Source organism: Ictidomys tridecemlineatus, chromosome 13, assembly GCF_052094955.1.
Source record: "Ictidomys tridecemlineatus isolate mIctTri1 chromosome 13, mIctTri1.hap1, whole genome shotgun sequence".
Classification (NCBI taxonomy): Eukaryota; Metazoa; Chordata; class Mammalia; order Rodentia; family Sciuridae; genus Ictidomys; species Ictidomys tridecemlineatus.
Genome location: NC_135489.1, coordinates 3,952,939 through 3,975,312, shown reverse-complemented (window position 1 = coordinate 3,975,312; position 22,374 = coordinate 3,952,939). Strand labels below are relative to the sequence as shown.

Genomic DNA, 22,374 nt, shown 5'->3' with positions numbered 1-22,374 from the left:
CTGTCCCAGTGAGGTGACCTTTGATTTTTTTTTTAAATAATTTGTCCCTCACCCATCTCCATTAGTTATTTGATACTTGCTCTAATAACTTTATCTAGTGATTTTTTTTTTTTAACCCAGGGCACTTAACCACTGAACCACATCCCCAGCCCACTTTTGTATTTCATTTAGAGACAGGGTCTTGCTGAGTTGCTTAGGGCCTTCTAAGTTGCTGAGGCTGGCTTTGAACTTGGGATCCTCCTTCCTCAGCCTCTGAGCCACTGGGATTGCAGGTATTCACCACAGCACTGGGCCTCCAATGATTTTTTAAAGTTTACTTTAGCGTAAACTTTCTCACTTGCATTTAATCCTTCCTATTTTATTTAAGGTACTTATTAAACTTTTCGGCACTCCTGCTCACTGACTTCATTCTAGTTTTGGACCTTGTAATCTAAACTATTACAATGAGCTTTTTCTGCCTCTTTACTTGCTTTTCCTCCAATGTATCTTAATATGTTGAAAAATTAATCTTTTTAAAACAGTGCAGTGTCATGGTGTCATCTTCTAGAACTACTAAATAAACCCAGCTCTTGTGTGGGTTCTTCTGTGACCTGGGCTGGGCTGATGGACCTGCCTGCTTTGTAGGTGACAGTGCAATAGACAACCATGGCCTCTCTGGCCTGCCCACAGTCCCCTATGCTCACTGTGTGTACAGCTCACGGCCTTGCTCAACCTTGCCTTCTCTTCAAGATATTTAACTGTTCCTACCTGCTCCCTCAGCAAAAGAAAACAAACATTTAGTTTGTTCAAGGTTTTAGTCAAAATTCTTGATTTATTAGAATATTCTGTTTGAAAGTATCATTCCTTACATGTTTATATTGCTGTAGATCTTATTTTATATCAAACACAGTCACATATGGCCTTGTGTTAGAGTTCATTGGCGTATATATCATGTACCTCCCCATAGGATATCACAATAAGTAATATGTTTGTATCTTTCATATGGTGGGTATTCAATACATATTTGTTGAATGTTATTTCTGTAGTTGGATTGCTTCATTGATTTAAAAATCAGGTGGGAAATAACAAATGTTGAGTATTTTTTCCTTTTGTTTTAGAATTTTGGGAGCTATTATAGATGATAATAAAGGGTTTCATTATTTTGTTTTTGTCCATTAATATAGTCATTCTTTTTCTCTAAAAGTATATGAACCAGATGCCTTTGACACAACAGTCACTCTAAACACTATGTTTATGCATGTGTGTTCACTAAGTAAGGCTGTGTGTGTGTGTGCGTGCCTGTGTGTGTTTGCTACACTTGCACACACGTGCGTGCTGTTGAAGTTCCTGCCGTGCCTGCAGCAGTGGTGACCTAGCTGTATGCTACAGCAGTGTTTGCAGAGTAAGAGATGGTTGGGCTCAGTTTTGAAATGAAGGGAGGGAATGCTAGTTTAGACTAAGCATCAAAATGTTTTAAAACTGAACTTTTTTAGGAGATTTTTTTCAAATATATACAAACAAATGAAAAAGTTGGTAGAATTGTATAATGAATCCTCATATGACTGTCACTCAACTTTAATCATTACCAGCACCTAGCTTTACTGTGCCACCTCCTGGACTGTTTCAAAGTTTATCTCAGACATTTCCCATTTCATCTTTAAATACTTGGATATTAGACATTTCTTTTGTTTTAATGAGACATTTGTTCCATTTTAGTACCTTAGTACTAAAGTACATCTTTAGTACTAAGGTACTAAATTGGAATTGTTCTAGGCTCTTTGGATATAATAAACCTTGGGTTACATTTTAGACTGGAGAGACAGAAAACATGTTACTAGACAAATAAATAACCACAACAGGCAAAGCATTGATGTCATCAAAATTTAAAACTTCTCTTTATCAAAGATACCATTTATAAAATGAAAAGGCAGAAAATATTTGTAAAACACATTCTGGCAGAGGATTTATGTCTAGAACATATAAGCAACTCCTAGAGCTCAATAAGAAAAATAAATGACTGAATTAAAAAATGGGCAAAAGGCTAACAAAAGCACATAAAGTATTCAGTACCATCACTAGTCATCAGGGAAATGCAGAATAAAACCATGCACATTCATAGAAAGACTACAATTTAAAAGACCGTCATTAAATGTTGGTGAAGACATGGGTCAACCAGAATTCTTTAAGTACAACCACTCTGAAGATCCGTCAAGCAGTTTCTCATAAAGTTAAACGTGTCTACCTAACAGACCAATAATATTATAGCTGGATGTTTACATAAAGAAATTAAAATATATGTTTTTAAAAAGACAAGTATAAGAATACTTATAACATTTTTATTAAATAGCAACAAAAAGAAACTGGCTCAGATTTCCATAACAGAGTTGTTCTGTTTGATGCATTGCTACTGAGTAGTGAGATAAACATAGTATTGACACATGCAAGAAAAGTATCACACTGAACAAAGTAAACCAGAATCCCCCACCCTAAAGCTTATTATATGATTCTTTGCATTTGGTTGGAAATATTAGGGCACTGGAAGAAACCAAACACATACTTAAAAGTTACTTGGCAAGGCAGATTCTGCTTCTGCAGAAGGATGTGCTACCAAAATCTGGCAGGCAAGCCCACTGCCCAGGTTTTTATTACTAAGGCAGCACTGCCTCTTGCTTGATAAGAGGAGTTTGGGCTTACAATCTATGTGACTGAGTAATTTAAAACTGGAGAGGGCAAGGATAAGGGCTACAGTTATGCCTGGCTATACCATAGCCATTACCATTGGAAGACTGAAGACAAGGGAGTTATGTTGGGGGCTCAGATGGCTACATTTCAACCAAATGGTTTAGATTACAGCAAACATATTTTTGTTACATATTATGAAACTCAAGCTTCAGGTTTAACTTTGACAGAAAGTGAATGTTAATCCTACAACATCAACTTCTAGAAGAGGCAAAGCCCATCCATTTCAAGAGGATTCTGGAACATGGGGGAATGAAGGTGTGTTTCTAGGGACTGACCGTGAAGGGGCAAGAGACCTCTTTTAGGGCAGGTGCAGAGCTGTGTCTCTGGACAGGAATACTTGGGAGGCATCCTCTGGGCTTCTCTTTCTCTGCATCTCCCCTTTCCTTTACCCTGGGTACCTACTGTATGCAGTAAACTGGGATGCAATGGGGTTGTTCTCATCTCTCAGGGATTACTGTCCTTTGGTGCCTCATGTCTATTGTCTTTTACTGTTGTTTCACAGATTTTGTGTGTGTGTGTGTGTGTGTGTGTTTTGTTGTTGTTGTTTAAGTTGTTTCAAATATAAATCTATCTCATGACTCCATCTTGGCCAGAAGTAGCTGTCCTGGATTGGACAATGTATCTATTTTTTAAAAATATTCTTATTACTTATATTGTAAGCATCAGGAGGCCAGAGTAGTGTTTATTGTATGTCCAGCATCTGTAACCAAGAATATTTGCCATATCGTAGGCACTAGCGAATGTTTTGGAATGAATACATGGTGCTGCTTTTCCCACTTTATTTTCTCCCTTCATTCTCTTCCATTGCAGCTATTGAAACAAAAACCCATGCTTTAGAGAATTTTCTAAAGGATTATTTGCAACACTGTTATCTCTTAGATTTTTATAAACTAAGAGGTCTGTCATGAAATAAGTTGTGAAATGCTTATGTACCAAGAAATCCTGTGATAAAGAGAAGTTTAAATTAAAATTTCTAAACTTATTTGATCAAGTATTAATGAAACCAAATTTACCTATATTTTTCTTTTGTTCTTTTGGTGCCATATCTAATAATACTGGTTTTTATTTCCTTAGTAGAGTCAAAGCAGCAGACTTCATTTTATTTGTCATTGTTATGGATAAAATAGTTAAAATAATTAGAAATAGTTTTGAGGCTATAATATAATAATGACTTTTTATTAATGTCAAATCAAATGGCATTTGACTGAAAGTTATAATCATAGGATAAAGTAAATGGAAAATGATAATTTAATTGAATTAAATATCATAATAAAAATGAAGTCAATAATATTGATTTTAAAACATTTTATTCAATACAGTTCTTTTTTTTTCCACTTAAAACTTATTTCATTAATTCTGTGTCATTGGCATTTCCGTTTTCCATGCATCTTAGACAACCCAAAAAATGAGTGTGAGATAAGGAAATTAAAGACTGACTTGGGAATAGTAGTGACTTCTTATTGGCAAAAGAACTTGAGCATGAGTGGTGAAGAATGTGTACACCCCTTAGTGGGAATCTGTTTAGAAATATCATAGTAAGGCTTTCTGCTTCAGGGAAAAGGCATGAAGCAGTTACTTTTATACTAGGACTTGGGCTTCTTAGGAATTCGGGGAAGGCCTAACTTGTAGTGTTCAATTATATCAGTTTTGTTTTCAGAGTGGGGAGTCACTGAAATGTAATTTGGAAAGAGGGCTTCTCCAATTTAAAAATAAAAAGTAGTAGTCAATTGAAATTTGGTCTAGAGAATTGAAATATTAGAGTGTTTTGGCAGGCTGGTTGAAAATGTTGTTTTTTTTTCTCAAGGATACCATACTATAGTATCCTGAGTCAATGATGTGGTTTTGGTGGTGTTCCACAAATCTGATGACATGCTTTTCTAAGAACTTCATACATGTGACCAGATTCATCTAAGTATAAAGGAAATTTCAATGAGGCTAATATTATATTTTTTCATCCACTTTGATTAATATGTGCATTTTTTCTGTGTTCAAAAACTTAACACCACTTTTATTTACTTTACAGGTTATGAGTGCTGGTTAAGCCACCTTTGACCTGGGAAACATCATCAGTACTTTATTAATGATGGATTCTGAGAAACCTGAGAATGATGAGGATGACAATACAAACAAGAAGACAAAAGACTTTAGAAGTATTTTATCCCATGATGACGACTGTGGGCCTATATCTGATGTGATAACAAATTCCTCTGAGAATTTCATAAGCAAAAGAGGTTTTTCAGAATCATCCAGCTCTGACAGTGTCTTTGTTGAGGAAGATGGAAATAAACATGCTTCCAAACGAATGAGAGTAGAGGAGGCAGAGCCCCTTGAGTCTGGAAAGCAGGGCACTTGTGGGTCGGATATTCCCCAGAGCTTGGCCACAGAAGCAAGAGTCCTGTTAGATGAGGGAGGAAAGGAGGCCTTTCTGAAGGGCTTCTCAGATGGAGGAGGCACGACTCTTCCAAATGTCTTCTCTTCTTCTTGCTGTCTTAGCACTATTGATGCTATTTCTTTGAATACAGACCCTGAAAGGAAGTCTGCTCAGGAAATGGTTTCTCTTGATCCAGAAAGAGAATCTCCTTCCCCCTTGAAAGAAAAGAGTGTTAGTTGCACCATTCGAAATGTAGATTCAGTTCTCAGGTGCAGTGCATGTGGTCATTTGTTTTCTTCTTGCTCTGATTTAGAAAAACATGTTGAATGCCATGAGCAACAGGCTAAGGAACATATCTGCTGCCACTGTAGCCACAAAGCAGAGAGCAGCTCAGCTCTCCATGTGCATGTCAAACACACACATGGGCCACAGAAAGTCTTTTCTTGTGATCTTTGTGGTTTTCAGTGTGTGGAAGAAAACCTATTGACAGCACACTATCTTGGCAAAACACATCTCCGGCGTCAGAATCTAGCTGCTCGTGGAGGATTTGTACAGATCTTAACAAAACAACCTTTTCCTAAAAAAACATGTTCCATGGGAACAAAGAATGTTCGAGCAAAACCAAGAGCTTCTAAACCAACAGCAAAGAATAGGGATTCAAAAGGATTACAAAATAATGGGAGCAAACTTAAAGACTTCAGAGGAAGCATTTCTCAACACAGTGGGAGTAGCAGTGAGCTTCTTGTTGAAATGATGTCATCTAGAAATACTTTGTCAGAAAAAGCAGAGATTGTTGAAGAAAATGTTACTTCCCTTGATATAGCTCAAAGTCGTGAAAACCAGAGCAAAAAGCCAGGAGATGCAGTAACTTCAGAAGGTCTCTTAGATAATTCAGAGTCTACCAGAAATATCCTGCAGATGGCACATAGTATCAGTACCACTTCAAGGCCAAGACCTGAGCGAAATATTCTAATGTCGGGTAATAGTTTTCGACGACGAAGTGGCAATTTTACCTTGAAAGGCCAGGCAAAGAAAAGGTTTAATGTTTTAGGGATTAATAAAAGAGGCACAAATGAAACTCAGAGGATGTATATGAAACACTTTAGAACACAGATGAAAACAAGTGAAGCAGAGCCAGTGCCTAAACAACTAGGAAAGAACAGTGATGCCCAGAGTGTGTGTGTGATAGCCTCAGACACCATGGAGATGATGCAGGTCAAGACGAGCCCCAGTCATCCTGGTTCCACGCCCCTGGACTCCCCAATGGTGAACCCAGCTCTTGACCATCAGATGTTGTATACATGTACAAACTGTGGTCAAGTAGCTACAAATAGGACAGATTTGGAAATCCATGTGAAAAGTTGCCATGCAAGAGAGATGAAATTTTACTGCCAGACTTGTGACTTTTCCAGTACATTGAGGAGGGACTTGGAGGAACATTTGCACAGTAACCAGCATCAGCAAATCACTTCGGTTCTCAATTGTCAGTGTTGTTCTTTCATTTCCTTGAATGAAATAAACCTTAGAGATCACATGAAGGAAAAGCATGGGATGAGTTTTCTTTGCACTTCTTGTAATCTGTTTTTGTCTGAGAAAGACATGGAAGAACACAGAGCAACAGAGAAGCATATTAGATTATTGGTTCAACCAAAGACTTGTCCATCATTGAACAATGATTTGGTTTCACAGAACTTACCTTTAAGTACTTTAGAATCAGAAAACACAAAAGAGTCTGTGAAAGAATCAGGGAAAGCAACTCAGGAAGAACCTGTTAAGTCCAGGGTAAGCCATGGAAATGAGATAAGGCATTCAAGTAAACCTCAGTTTCAATGTAAGAAGTGTTTTTATAAAACAAGATCTTCCACTGTTCTCACAAGACACATAAAGCTTCGGCATGGTCAGGACTATCATTTTCTCTGTAAAGCATGCAATCTTTATTCATTGAGCAAAGAAGGAATGGAGAAACACATTAAAAGAAGCAAGCATCTTGAAAATGCTAAGAAAAATAATATTGGCTTAAGCTTTGAAGAATGCATTGAAAGGGTATGTATTGGTGCAAATGATAGGAAAGAAGAGCTTAACATTTCTGGAAATGGGAAGACTGAAGGCCATGGAGGTGTGCAATTTCAGGAACATTCCTGTCTTGAGAAGAAAATGTTAACTACTACAGAGCTCTCACGGTCTGGTGTTGTCACCAAAGATGACGAATTAACCTTAAGTGCTCCAAAGAGAGGGAGACCCAAAGGCAGCATCTCACGGACATGTTCACATTGTGGTCTTTTGGCCTCTAGTATTACAAATTTGACTGTTCACATAAGACGCAAACACAGTCACCAGTACAGTTATTTGTGCAAAGTGTGTAAGTATTATACTGTAACCAAGGGAGACATGGAACGTCATTGTGCCACCAAGAAACATAAGGGACGGGTAGAGATAGAAGCAAATGGGAAACAAAATTCAGATATTATTGTTGGCCCTGAAGGTAATCTTGAAGCCTGTAAAAAGAACACTCACTTAGCATTAACTATTTCAGATGAACACACCAACAAGTCAACTGAGTCAGATACTTCCATTTTAGAAAAGCCAATAGTAGAACAAGGAAATCCAATTGAAGTTGAAGTTGAAAATGTATTTCATTCTATAGATGGAGAAGTTAACCGACCTCTTACTGATAAAAAGGAGCAAATATCTCTAGATCCAGAGGACCTTCTCAAACAGGGGGATGCGTATTCCCAGAGAGAGATTACAAGTACAAATGATAATAAATGTCTACACTGTGAGTTTATCGCTCACTCTCCTGCTTCTCTAGAGCTGCATGTGAAACGGAAACATACAAAAGAGTTTGAATTTTATTGCATGGCCTGCGATTACTATGCAGTGACTCGTCGAGAAATGACTAGGCATGCAGCAACTGAGAAGCACAAAATGAAAAGGCAGTCTTACCTCAGCTCTTCGAAGATAGAAGGAGATTCTGTAGAAATGTCCAAAAACATCATAATACCTGAAGAAGAGCATCCTCAAAACTCTGAGGACTTTCAGATAATTTCAGGCCAACCATCTGATCCTCTTAAATCTGGAAATGCTGTTGATTGTTCTATTTTAGATGAAACGGCTAGTTTAGATATGTCTAAAGTACTCTGTGCTCCCAGCTCTGTAGAAATTGAGACTGAGGAAGAAGAATCTAATTTCAGTGAAGACCGTTCCTTTGGTGAGACTTTCCAGCAGCCGCCTGTCAAGGATAAAGGTATGAAACCTGAGGACATGGAGTCCCTCAACATTTCCTCCAGTTATGGCTCTCCAAGTAGATTTCAAAATGAAAATTCAGGAAGCTCAGCTTTGAATTGTGAGACAGCAAAGAAAAACCATGATATGTTGAATGACATCAGTGACTCTCATACACATTGTGAGAGTGATGGAGGAAGCACAGGAGATAGTGATAGTAAAGTCTGTGATAAACACCTGTGTCCCCGTGTCCTAGATGGAGGCCATTCAGCTGAAAGCCATCCCCCTGTGATGATGAGAGTGACAAGAGAGCAGCTAAACCTGGATCATGGTGTTAAGAACAAAGTTGGGTGTGTGCCAGCAAATACTGTTCTGGAGAATAAGGAAATTCTGATGAATCCACAACATGAAACTGAAATTATTTTGGAAGAGGATGGCCCCACTTCTGATAGCACACTTGAGAGTAATGATGTTTATGAAACTATAATCAGTATTGATGATAAAGGGCAGGCCATGTACAGTTTTGGCCATTTTGATTCTTCCATAATTAGAATAAAGAACCCTGAAGATGGTGAATTGATAGACCAGTCGGAAGAGGGTATGATGACAGCGGGGGTGAGAATTACTGAGTTGCCCTTGAAAGACTGTGTTCAAAGCTTGAAAAAGAGGAAAGCTGAAGGTGGTTCTTTCAGTGAGTCTACACGAATCCGCTGTGATGATTGTGGCTTCTTAGCAGATGGACTGAGTGGACTGAATGTTCACATAGCTATGAAGCATCCCACAAAAGAGAAACACTTCCATTGTTTACTCTGTGGAAAGTCATTCTATACAGAAAGCAACCTTCATCAGCATTTGGCTAGTGCTGGTCATATGAGAAATGAACAGGCCAGTGTAGAAGAGCTTCCAGAAGGAGGGGCCACCTTTAAATGTGTCAAGTGTACTGAGCCCTTTGATTCTGAACAGAACTTATTTTTGCATATTAAAGGACAGCATGAGGAATTGCTTCGCGAGGTAAATAAGTACATAGTGGAAGACACTGAGCAAATCAACCGTGAGAGAGAGGAAAACCAGGGAAACATTTGCAAGTACTGTGGGAAGATGTGTCGAAGCAGCAATTCCATGGCCTTTCTGGCACACATTCGCACTCATACAGGTATGTCCACTGCAGGAAGCCCCTTGCCTATACAGTGTAAATGGATGGTGGAGGTCAGCTGTTCCTTCCCATCCAAGTAGAAACCCTGCCTGCATTTGCTTGTTGGCCTTCCATCTATTCTCTGCTGTGTGTGGTGTTCTAGGCTTCTGTTAAGAGTCACTGTGGACACTTAGCATTTCTAAAGGTAATTAAGCTTTAGTGATTTCAAAGGCTGATTAGTTGACAAATTTCTTTCAGTTTTGTCAAAAAATCTCGGATTTTTTGTCAAACTCCCTCGGATGCCTTTGTCAAACTCCTCTTCTATAATGCTTTTTCGGTTGCTTAAAGTCCTAATTATTTGTTTTTCCAAAGTATATATTGAGTCACATTTTGTGTTTTCAGAAGACGTATTAAGTGGCTTTTATCACAATTTTAGGGATTAAATAATATTTATTGCCAGATATTTTGTATCCAAAAGTGTAACTCTAGGCAACAAAATTAACTTCAAGGACCGAAATCATTAATACTTTTCAGTTAATATGTACTGGGGGTTTGGTTTTTGTGGAACTAGTACCTGATTTAGTTTCTGTACTCTATGTCATATTTAGTGTTCCATGTTAATATTTAATTTTAGGCAGAAATTTAAAAAAACATTTTTGGTGGAAAATGCATAAGCTACTATTCTAAATTTATGTAAAAATTCACTGCACTGTTTCTATAAACCTGCCATACATTCTTTATTTTAAATAGACAGCTTTTCTAAATCATTGTGCTCTGCTTAGACAAGATCTGTCTCCATGGTTGAATTTATGAGTGGATTTGAATAATAAATTCACATTTCAATGAACATATTTTCATTAAAATTGTACGGTTTATTTTACTGTACTTTTAAATAATGGCTTATTATTAAAGCTATACTTTAAATTCATGCAGTTGTTGAAACTTAGTGCATGGTTACAAGGAGAAAGATAAGAAAGTATGGAGCATTATTACTAATATAATGTGATTAAAGAGATAAAAGTTTCCTAGTGAAGAAAGTAGAAGGACAACCTGCATAAGATTAGGTAAACATAAATATTTTACTCTTGATCTCCAGTATTCATGTGCAGTAGAGCCATTTTTTGGAATAAGTTTAAAAGCTTATTTGTTTACATTATTAGTACCTCTGTCAGTATCTTGTTGCAGCCCACTTTCTGAAATGATATGATTTTAGAAATCAGGCTTGTTCGTATGCACAGAAAATATGTATTTTCTTAATATGCTCTCTTAAGGCAGATGAAGCTGAATAAAACGAAGAGGAAGATGCTAATGGAGCTCTTTTTAGAATTCTTTATGCAACTGTCTGTTCAGGACATGTTGCTTATAATTGATGTGTCCATTACTTGAATTCTCTTGTAATTATAGTCAATAAGTCTTGTAAATGTGTTAAAGCTCACTAAAAGCATACAAATTCAAGAACAGAGTAAGGCTAATAATTTAAAATAATCAATGTAGGCATTTCAGCACTTAATTTCCCTTGTGTGTTGATAGCTGATCATTCTTAATCCATTAAGATTTATTTAGTCGTTTACAATGCAAAATAGGTTTGCACTGGTCACTTGTGCCATTTGAAAATGTCCACCAGGTTAAGTGCAGAATGTAGTCCATTAGTCTTCCTTGACTATATGTATTAATTGCATTTAAAATCAAGTTAATGTGGATGTGAAAGTGAGGTAACTATCAATATGTGACAAAGTAACCCTACTTATATAAGTTACATCATTGATTGTAACATTTAGTAAAAGTTAGCATACTTGTTTAAAAAACATCTTGTGGTGTTCTTATTAGCAAGTACATTTTTACTGTTCTTTGAAGCACAACAGACAGCATCCTTCCTAAGTATACATTGCCAGTTCACCATTTAAATTTTGCAGGTCCGTTTTTGGCAAAATCAGTCTTCAGGTCTTAATTCAGGTCCTCCCCTCCCCCTCAAAACATCTTAAAATGAATTGCTTTTTGGATACTTTGCTTATGTCCATGAAATTATAATGCAGGAACTGCTATTAGTGATTAACTGGAAAAGGGCTTACTCTTTCATCCTCTGTTTTCATATTTTGTGACTTACTATATATTCTATATAACCTTTCTTCCTGTCCTTAAGCATGATAAAAGCACTACTATAAGAAGTAACTGAGTTTTGGTTATCGAGAATTATAGGAAAAAAGCATCCTAGAGTTTTCTCATGCATCCACTGGTGTGGAGTAGTCAGCATGGCCAGTGAGAGCAGTATTTGTCTCACGTTGGTAGGACTGATGAAGCTGTTTTTTTGTCTGCTGCATTATTCTATTAAGAGCTTTTATTTCATGTGACATGCAAGATACCCTTTTATTGCAACAAGATTGTCCGAAATCATTCTATTTCTGTTCAGACTCCTCTGGTCACTTGGGCTGTTTGATAATGTTCATGAGTAGAACATAGTGGGTGTGTGACTTCATTGAAAACTCTGAAGATGGGGCTGGTAGTATTGCAACTCAGTGTGTAATGCTTCAGAGCAGGAATGGGTCACTCAGTTAATTTGCAGGCATTGAGCACAGACAGCAGGGATTCTTCTTCAGTGCTTCCTCTGTGTGCCCACATGTAGTTGCTTCCTCAGGTGAGTTAGTGAATGAAGAAATGAATAAATGAATGAAGTATTTAGATGTTTAGGGAAGATTGCATTATTTAGGCTATAGTTGGGAAACATTATGTGGTATATATTTTAATCCATAACTTCTTATTCTTTTAAGACATGAAGGTTTTTGTTTGTCTTTTCCTGTGATTGCTTACTATCACGTCCTTATGCACAGCAATTAGTAATGCAGGTAAGGAATGCCTTGTGGGTCTGAGTGCAGACTGAATTTTTCAAGTCTTTGGAATTCTTCTGGTAAAATCATAAGGCCCTGGAGTTTTAGAGAACTTCTTTAGTTTATCCCTTTCAAAAACCTACACAGGCCAAATTAAAAACAAAAGCAACAAACAAACAAAAAACTCCATTCAAACCTGAGGATCATGTCAGTCCTGGAAATAGAATTATATATAATGAAAGCTTATATAAAAACATATATAAGGTGTGTATGCACATTATATATAAGGTGTGTATCAATACACACACACACATAAAATATAATGTATTTATCTAAAATGGAAGCTTATAATAATATCCCTGAGAGAAAGACAAATTGGTTTTATAAATTTTGCTTTACAAATACTATGCCTTGTAATGTGTATAGCAAACTTAAAAAATGGAAGTGTTATCAGATAGGAACAAAAGAGAAAAGGGACAGGTTTTCTTTTTTTTTATATGCAAAGAACTGCTGCATTGACTGGTATTTGAATTTTAATTCGAAGAAAGGAGATGTTAACACAGCCTACTCTAAATGTAAGAATGGGAAGAGTCAAGGCCTCAGTGATTCTGGGTGAAGCAGTCAACATAGTAACTCATTAACGTGTGGCCAGCACTCTGCATCAGTGATCACTGAATCTGCCAGCCAAGTTCCTCCCAGAGGAGCCACGCATAACGAACTGAAAAAACTGAAGACCCTTGTCTAAACCTAGGTGGCTCCTCTGCTATAGGAGAGGAACTAGTGACAGTTCAGGTGCTGTGTGAAGGAAGAAGCTGAAATTGAGACCCATCCATTTCCCAAAGTCCTCATACAGAGATTGGGGAACATTACCTTCTTTCTTTGGAGTCCCAATACTCTTGTTCATTAATAATTTCCTAATTATCCTATTATCTTTAAAGCATTGTCTTTTAAAGTTCAGGTTTATTGGTTCTTCTCACTTTTTTCAAGTCTCTTTCTAGAATTCTGTGCTTTCCTGTAGTGTTTCAAAGTAGTGAAAGGCTTACTTTTGTCAGAATCATTTAAATAAACTGTAGTTTCTAATGTGATTGATAAAATGTGATTGCTGTAAGCTGCAATCTCAACCTGCTTTTGACATTTAAACATACAAACCTGACTAGATATAACCATTCAGGTGCTAAATATATTTTACATCTACTTCTATCTGTAGAAATGGAAGTATTAAGAGATCTGGCTTCATTGTCATTGAACTGTGAAATATTCAACCTTGTCTGCCCGTGCTTAGTTCTGTTGACTTTTTTATTTCTGTTGGAAGATTAAAATTAAACGCTTCACTTTTTTTGTCAGCTTTTGGGAATTAAATTGAAATTTAAGACACTAAAATTTTTTACTGAGTGAGTGTTTCAGTTTCAACAAAGTATTCTTGGTGGATTCCCCCCACCCCCTAGGGTACTGCACAAAGGTTCATTGATCATATTTGAAATTTCAAAAATTGGAACTTTTTGTGTGTTAAAGCACACACATATATCCTTTTTTCTATCTAACTATAATTAGAAGAGGCATTTGAACAAAGAGGAACTAAATGTAATATGAAAAAATCTGGAAACATATTGTTCTAATTTTAAACTATGGTTTTTATGATTTTGATTTATTTGAAGATGTCATAATTAGGAAACTGGAAAATATATATTTTCTACCTTAAAAGAGTGTTGTTTCTCTTTAATGTGAGTACTGATTAAATGTTAGCATGTTTTAGTTACAGTCTTATCTATTAATGACAGTAATTTTGCTGACTTAAAAATCATTTTGTCCCCCTGCCCTCTTTATTTTTTTAAGGTGGTACTTGGAATGGAAACCAGGACTTAGATTGTGCTAGGGCAAGCATTCCTATTAGTGGACCATACCTAGCCCTCATTTTCTCACTTTTAAGTGTAGTTTAATCTTATTTCCTTATGAAATGATTAAAACATTTCATTGTTGTTATTATGCCTTCTGTGTTGCATCATTTGTTCTTGATGTCAGTAATAATGGAAATGTCAATAATTCTAGTTTGCTGAATCATCACAGGTTTTTGACTAAAAATGATTATAAAAGCACAATAATTTATCCACTATTATTCATACATGTATGTTCATTCTACTAATATAGTAAATCATTTAAGATAAATGGCAGAAAAAAAATCTAAAATGCCATTGTTAATATGAATAAATTCAAAGATGGAGAAATATGAGGAAACCAGATGGCTACTGACAAATGTCCTCATTGGTATAGTTTTAAAGGTATCAGTTATCCTGAATGTATTTGTATTTTTTAAATGTTTCATTTAAAATACTGAGTGCCTGTAAGAAATACTTTGTGAATGTAAGAAAACTGCTTAACTTTATTGAGCTGGCTTCATCAACTTAGAGTGGCTAACAGTATCACTTTCGACTTTAGATCTTAAAATTGTAATTGAAAGTTAGGAAGACTCATTGAACATTAAAGCCTCTAGGTAGAATAATTATGGAATCAGGTTTATTCAGTTTGTAAATGAATGCAGGTATTCCATTTTGAAGACAGAAATTCTTAATTAGATTAAAAGTCTGATTTAAGATTTAGCTTTCTTAAAACTATCAGTAAGGTATTATGCAAATCTGAATCATATTTTATGTTAAATTACTCAGGATCAAAACCATTCAAGTGCAAGATATGCCATTTTGCAACAGCTCAGCTTGGAGATGCCAGAAACCATGTGAAAAGGCACCTTGGGATGAGGGAATACAAGTGTCATGTCTGTGGGTGAGTAAATTGAAACCATCTCTGCTGTGTGAACCAGGAAGCCTTTGCAGGATATCCATTGTTTTAGAATTTAAAACTGATATGAGTAAGAGTGGCTAAAATTATGCATGCGTATCCTCCTTTCCATTGTTATGGTAAATTCCTTAAATACAGTTATGACATTCTTCTCCCACTTCTAATCCTGTACTTGAAGATGAGCAATTTTATGGGCTACAAGGTCAATTTGAACCTGTAATCTGTAAATTGACTAAATTATAGGATGTTCATTCACATTGCCAGAGAGAAGTATAAATTCCATTTAAAGACAAAAATACATAATATAGCTTTAGGAGTGTATATGTATGTTTTTTTTTCTTTTGCTATACTGCTTTAATTTTAATCACATTAATGACTCTGGATACAGTGGGTATATTTTATAAGTAAAACAATAAAAGATTTAATTTCAGGTGGCTATGTACTGATTATTTGAAAGATGATGAGTGGAAAAAAGCATATAATGTATTTTTTTGTAACTTTATTTCAAAATTGGTTTCCTTTTGCTGTCATTGCTATTTTTCACTGCAGACTCATTCACAATGTTTAATTGTCAGTCACACGAGTTACATTTAATAGAAAGCACTGAAGTACCTTAATATCAAACTAATTAGTTTAGCAGAAATGTTTAAAAGGTTTTAAAATACTGTGACATATGATATATCAGGACATTCAGAGGTGGATTTTAATATCCTACTTCTGATTAAAGATATATTTTAATGTTATGCTAGAAAAATTAGTTAATGAGTATTTCATATAGAAACACTTAAGTGAAACCTAAGAAACTTACAATTCTTACTGTAGGCTAACTTATAAAATATTGCAAGTTCAGTTAAATAGTTCAGTTAAATGTACACATGTTATGTTACATTTTTGTAAAAGAGTAAAAGAGTCTTTGGGTTGATACTACCATGTAAATATCTTCCAAGGCAGAAATAGGTTTTGCTTTGGTTGGACAGTACATTTTATCCCAGATTGCAGATTGTATCCCAGATTGTATTTTTGACCCTTAAGAGAGTTTTACAAATAACTTTGCAAGCGATTTTATTAGCTATGGTCTGTGATTTATTCATTGGCAGAATTGATGGTTCAGTGACTTGCTGCTAAAGTAAATGAAGATGAACCATTGCCCTAAAGCCCCCTGAAGATCAGTGAGAGAATGAGTTTTGTTACCACTGATTTTAGCTGCAGGAATCAAGTGCCAAATGGTTCATTTTAATTGCAATAGGTCTAGGAATTTTAAAAAATATCTCATTCATTGTTTTTACCATATGAGTTATAGGAGAGAAGGTCCTGACTCCAGTGAAAATTTGCAATTAGGTTGCAATAAGCTATTCTTTTCCCATATCTGAGAAATCAGAAACAATTTTTGCATACTCTGTTAATTTTTTTTTTAATTAGGGTTACTAAGACCCTGGAAAGAGAACTATTTCTGACATACATGGCATCAAAAATAATTCATAATTAAGTCACTTTAATCAGTTGGTATAATCTGAACAATATACCCCCTTTGCTTAGTTTATTGCTTTGTAACATAACTGAAATGTTACACCTGTAGTTTATATAATATTTTCCAAGATGCAGAATTATAAGTGAATACACATATATTGAGTTTGACACAGCTGCCATAGGAGAACTTTGTGAGAGTGTCTGTGTGTGGAACAAGTATTCCAGATTCTAGTATTGTGTTTTTTAGAATCACAGTAACCATTGAATTTTCTCTTATTATGAAATGATAATTCTTGATATTTTAAAAATGGAATTTAGGTTGTGCAGTAACATGACAGTCTTAACAAGGCAAATATTTTCATGGTGTGGCTAAAAAGTTCTGAATTATAAGCTGAAGAATACCTATTGACCTATGTGGATGAAGCAGAACAATAATGATTTAGGTAATTTAATGCTAAAGAATAGTATAGGTTGTTCTGTATTTCAAGTGTTTCAAAGGGATAGGGCAGTGCATAACTTAAAACTGGAAAACAAAATGCAGGGATTGGCTATCAGTCTAGTGACATGAGAGAGCATTGGTACATTAACATCACTGACAATGTCAATTCATTATCATTGATGGCTAAATAATCTTAGAAATGCTCAGTGGACCTATTAGTTCCTGAACATAAGCAGCTCGTGCTGCATTTCTTCATTAGCTTTAATTGCTATAAATTTTACCTTTTATAAAATCATGCTTTAAAAGGTGAAGTGATCTTTCAGGAACATTAACTCTATAATTTTGTCACAAACAGAAGGTCTTGCACTATGTTTTCTTTTCTCCAGTAGCTAATATCTTAGTCTCAGTCTGTTCGAATTTTATTAATGACTTCTTAATTATTTGAGTTTTAAGAAGTTATTTCTTTAATAGTTCGGATTGAATAACAAAAATATCAGGGTAGGCACATTTTTAAGTGAAATTATTCCTCACAGTTGTATATTCTTCTTAGCAATCTCTTGATTTTCTTGAAGAAAACTAGTATTTTGTGGTAAAATGGATAGAAATAGCAAACAGTACATTGTATTGAATTAAGATCAATGTTAATGTTTCAGTTATTTGTGTTGTTTGGTCTCTTACATAACATTGTAGATGCTTATTAACAATGTGACTTGCGTTTTTTTAAGACTTAGTTTTAGGGTTGTGCAGTAACAACTCTCAACAAAAACTGCCTTTTAAACTTTAATATAAGTTGACTGGACCTATGTTGATTTTCTTTGAATCTTCAAGATAATTTTAAGGTTGTCTCCCTCCTTACCCCTTATTGGCAGATCTTGGCACCAGTATATCATGGATTTGAGTTAGTTTAATAAAAGAAGCTAGATGTGTTTTAAGTTTTTCCTGTTGTGTAGGTAGAATTCAGAGTTTAGGATCTAAGTTCTGCCTGAGCCAGATACCTGCTTAGGCCATGGTAAAAATTTCAAAAATGTATTGCTGTGCACTTTGTGTTTTAAGTGCACGTTTTAGATAACGGCATTAAAGAGCCATTTGTTTTACTTTCACTTTTAGGAGGAGCAGTTTCTTTGCATAGTAGAATTTCTTAACAACGTATTTCTTACATCCAGGTATAATTGAGAGGAATTTTAGAGAATATAGGAATATTTTATTTAGGCATTTGATGGATAATTAACATGAAAGTTACCCTGGGTTTGATGTAGGGCTTAGTGGGGGTAAAAATAAATAATGGAAAGCATCCTTATATAGTAGTTAATAATTTATTTCAATAATTTTATGTTTAAAAATAGGCTAAATACATGTTTTTACTAAATTTATTATTTCTCCCTTTATTTTTTTAATAGTCAAGAGTTTGAAAAGATGAATAACCTATAAAAGTCATTTTTAGACACCATGTTTTGTTAATTCTTATGTTTATTTTGGGTATATATAAAATAGTATAAATTATACCTCCGATAGTAGTATTTATGCAGTGCCTTGTGGCTTAGTAAATTCCTTGCTTAACATTCATTTCATTTATTGATCTCCTTAGCTTTTAGAATTGTTTAACTTATGTTTGTTATCTCCTTTTACAGATGATAGATTTGAGAATAAAAGTATTTTTAGTGATAAATTATGCTACTAGGAATGGTGGATCACTACTTTTCTTTTAACTATAACTTAAAATTTTTTTTTATTATTCTCTTAGTTTCATTGCACACTCCCCCAGTTTGTTTCCTTTAGCATGTAACGAAAGTATGTATTTCCCCCACTAGCCTCTCTTCTGTTTTTACATTCTTTTAAAAAGTTGCTTGTCTAGTATCTTAGCTTCTGGTATTCAACGCCACATTTCTTTCTCTTTTTTTCATTCTTCCTTCTTATAAGTGTCATTTAAAATGATTTTACTCTTCCCCCTCCACTTTCCTGCATGTGTTGATAAGTTATTGCACTTACTTGAGTGGTTGTAAATTGATTATGTTTGTATAATAGAAAGTGCGTAGAAATGTAAAGATTATATAGTCTTTTTCAGAAGGATAAGGGGTAAAATTGATCAAACCAAGCTATTATTTTTGTTTTTCAGTGTTATCTTTAAAAATTACTGAAAACTAGTAATAGGCCCGATTTCCTTAAACATAGGAAATGATACTTAAGTTTTGTGAGCCATTTTTCAGAAGCCTAAGTCCCTTATATATGATTTAGGGATCATGTTATTTACTGATGAATTTCCTTGTGTCTAGTCTTGATTTGTGTGTATGGCATTAAATAATTGAATAGGATTTACCGAATCAGGAGAGATTAAGGGCATTTTCTAAATGTGTCACTTCTGGGTTTATGAGAAGATATTATAAAATTGTGTATTAATGTGCTTAAGAAATGTTTATTCCTAGTTGGTTTAAGAAACCTTACATAGGAAGTTAGTAATTCAGGAAAACTCTTCTTTTGTGTGTGTGTGTGTGTGTGTGTGTGTGTGTGTGTGTGTGTGGCATTACCTAGTTTTTGTGCATTAGAAGGGATCTCTATGTAGATGATTATAATGTCACTTTCTGACCTTTGCAGCTTGAATAATTGTAAATCATTGCTTCATAACGTGTCAGAGAATGTCTGTACTAGGCAATTAAATGGCAGAATATAATAGACCAAATTATTGCCTGTCATGTTTTCAACAACACAGTTAGTATTTGAGTTACACTTAATCATTACGTGCATTAGCAACTTCATTGGAATCCAGCTTCAGGCTGAGCATGAAATACATTACATTATTTAAACCTCTAATGGTACAAGTCATTTATTTGTGTTGAAGTGTACAACATGCAGAGTTTCATAAAGCAAGGAACACTTGAGAGCTTAATTTATCCAAATCAAAGTCTAAATGCAGATAAACACAAGTGGCAAAAATTAGTAATTTTTATAGGCTGGAAATATTTAAAAATACATGGTTGTGGGTAATTGTAGGCAGCAGGAATAAATTAAAATCACTATTTTTAGTCTGCTTCGAGAACTAAAGCTGTGCATACCTAAATCATTAAAAGCACCATGGAATTGCATTTTTAGCTGAACAATTAATTACACCCATCATATCTACAGATGTATCCAAATAAAATAAGTGTTTGGTTCAGTTGGTGGTTGTGGTTAAAGATATATAGATAGAAAAAGTTTGTTTTATGCTGTGGCATGAATTATGCTTTATAATAATATAAAGTGCAGCATCTCTGTTTTGTAAAAAAAACATTAAATTAACGTTAAAATACTCTCTTTATAAAAGATGCATAGATATTTTTCCATATAATATTTTAGTGCTTTTAACTTAAAGATACATTTCCTCCATCTTGAAATTTTTAAATGCCATGAAATCATTACTGTCTCTCTTATTGTCACCTACGAATACAAAATTAACATTGATCATTTATTTTTCTGAAGTTAAAATCCTTGAAATACCTTTTAAAAATACTTTTAAAAGTATTTTTATATACAAATAACTTCATAATTTGAAAATCGAAGAGACAGCTATGATATTCAAATAGTAAACTTCCTTAGAAATGATTCTAGTATATTTTCTAATGAACTGTTTTGTTGATCCAGGAGAGAGTAGGGTAAGGTCAGGCAGAAGAGTGGAAATGGAAGAAAGCCATTCCCTGCTTGGCTTCATGCTGATGTTTTTAGAGCTCTTTTTTCAGCATTGTGTCCTAGTTTCCTTTTTTATTCGAGTATTTTCTTGAATTTTTGCCACAGAGGGGAGTTTGGGGGAGTTTGAGGGGAGTTTATTCTAGATCCCATAAGAATGATCAACCTATAAGAAAATAGAAATGAGGGGATGGGGTTATGGCTCAGCGGTAGAGTTCTCACCTAGCATGTGTGAGGCACTGGGTTCCATTCTCAGAAACACATAAAAATAAATAAATAAAATATGTAAAGAAAAAAAATAGAAATGAAACAGACCTTGTCATTTCTTGGTGTTGTAATTGAAAACATTGACCTCTGTCTTTCCCAGTGAAACAACATGGCTTAAGACATTATTTGTTTATTTTCATTTAAAAACAGTTCTGTGATGATTTAAAAATCCTATTTTGGTGTCTTGGATTTTTTTTACTGTTTTGATCTCCACAGCAAGAAATAGGAGGTAGGCATTCTCTGCTTTTTTTTTTTTGCAGCTGTCCTCTGTCTCCACACCTCTCTAATTCCAACCTGTCCTCTGCTTCCTTCTTCCAGGTCATATGTTTATTAAAGTCCTTTACTTTGTGGAAGCTTTTGGTTTTTGATTTGTTCAAGAACTAAGTCAGAGGAGGTAAGAGGAGGTGAAGACAGAATGGAAGCTTAACTGTTAATTCATAATTTTTTGACGAATTTCTCAGCAGATTCTTGAGAGTCTCTTTCTTGTGCAGTTCTAGTGACAGAATGGTGCATGGCCCTGTGGTTGTAAGCTCTCTGGAGGAGAGTCTTAAGGAGGGAAACAAAGAGCAGGTGGCTTGGGAACCCTGTTCAGCTGAGGACTATCAGAAAGTCCTCCTAGAGACTCAGGCTCTACTGGAGTTGGTTCTTAAAGGTTAAGAAGTGTTCATAGGGTAAATTTGGACAGTTTTAACAGAAGAAGCAAAAGAACATAAGATCCTAAATACAGAAGGGTAGAATAGCATGGCTGTTATTAAGAATGCTATGAAACTTTTGAACTGTATATGCCTAGATAGAGGGAGGTATGTATTAACAGAAGTGTCTATTGATCATCAGTATGCATAGATGCTGTGTTAGTGTTTGGGGTTAAAAGATCAAGTAGAGAAAGCTCAGATCAAGAAATGCCTAGGTCTCTGTGGCTGATTCCGAAAGTGTTTCTGGTCAGGCATGGTGGCACACACCTGTAATCCCAGTGGTTTGGAATGCTGAGACAGGAGGATTGTGAGTTCAAAGCCAGCCTCAGCAACTTAGTGAGGTCCTAAGCAACTCAGCGAGACCCCATCTCTCAATAAAACATAAAAAAAGAGCTGGTATATGGCTCATTGGTTGAGTACCCCTGGGCTTAAATACCTGATACAAAAAAAAAAAAAAAGTTTCTGGGATAGAAGCATTCCGCATGAAGGTGAGTGAGTGAGAATTAGGTGGATAAGCAGTAACAGCTCATTCCAGGCAGGAGTTATGACAGATGCCATCATGGAGTCTAGTGTATTCAGGAACTACAAGTAAATCAGCACTGCATTATAAAACCAAGTGTACAGTTGGGTGAAGTGGACAGATTAGGTCACAACACTGTGCTGTGCTAAAAGGTTGAGTGCTGGCATTTTGCTCTGTTTTCTGTTATTCCTTTTTCTTTACTTGTCTAACTTTCTTCTGGACAATGAGTGGGGGAAAAGAAGGAGTGACTAAGCAGAGTTTCATAAAGCAATAACAT

At 35.2% G+C, this 22,374-nt stretch overlaps 1 protein-coding gene across 3 annotated transcripts in view; it reads left to right on the top strand.

Moving 5' to 3' along the window:
• Znf407 (zinc finger protein 407) overlaps positions 1-22,374 on the top strand; it is a 421,370-nt gene that overhangs the window by 21,057 nt on the left and 377,939 nt on the right. For all 3 annotated transcript variants that reach the window (XM_078029872.1, XM_005334380.5, XM_078029873.1), the window contains exons 2-3: positions 4,745-9,467; positions 14,929-15,043. In XM_078029872.1, the coding sequence (XP_077885998.1) occupies positions 4,802-9,467; positions 14,929-15,043 (4,781 nt within the window). In that variant the 5' untranslated portion in view covers positions 4,745-4,801. The remainder of the gene's footprint in view (positions 1-4,744; positions 9,468-14,928; positions 15,044-22,374) is intronic.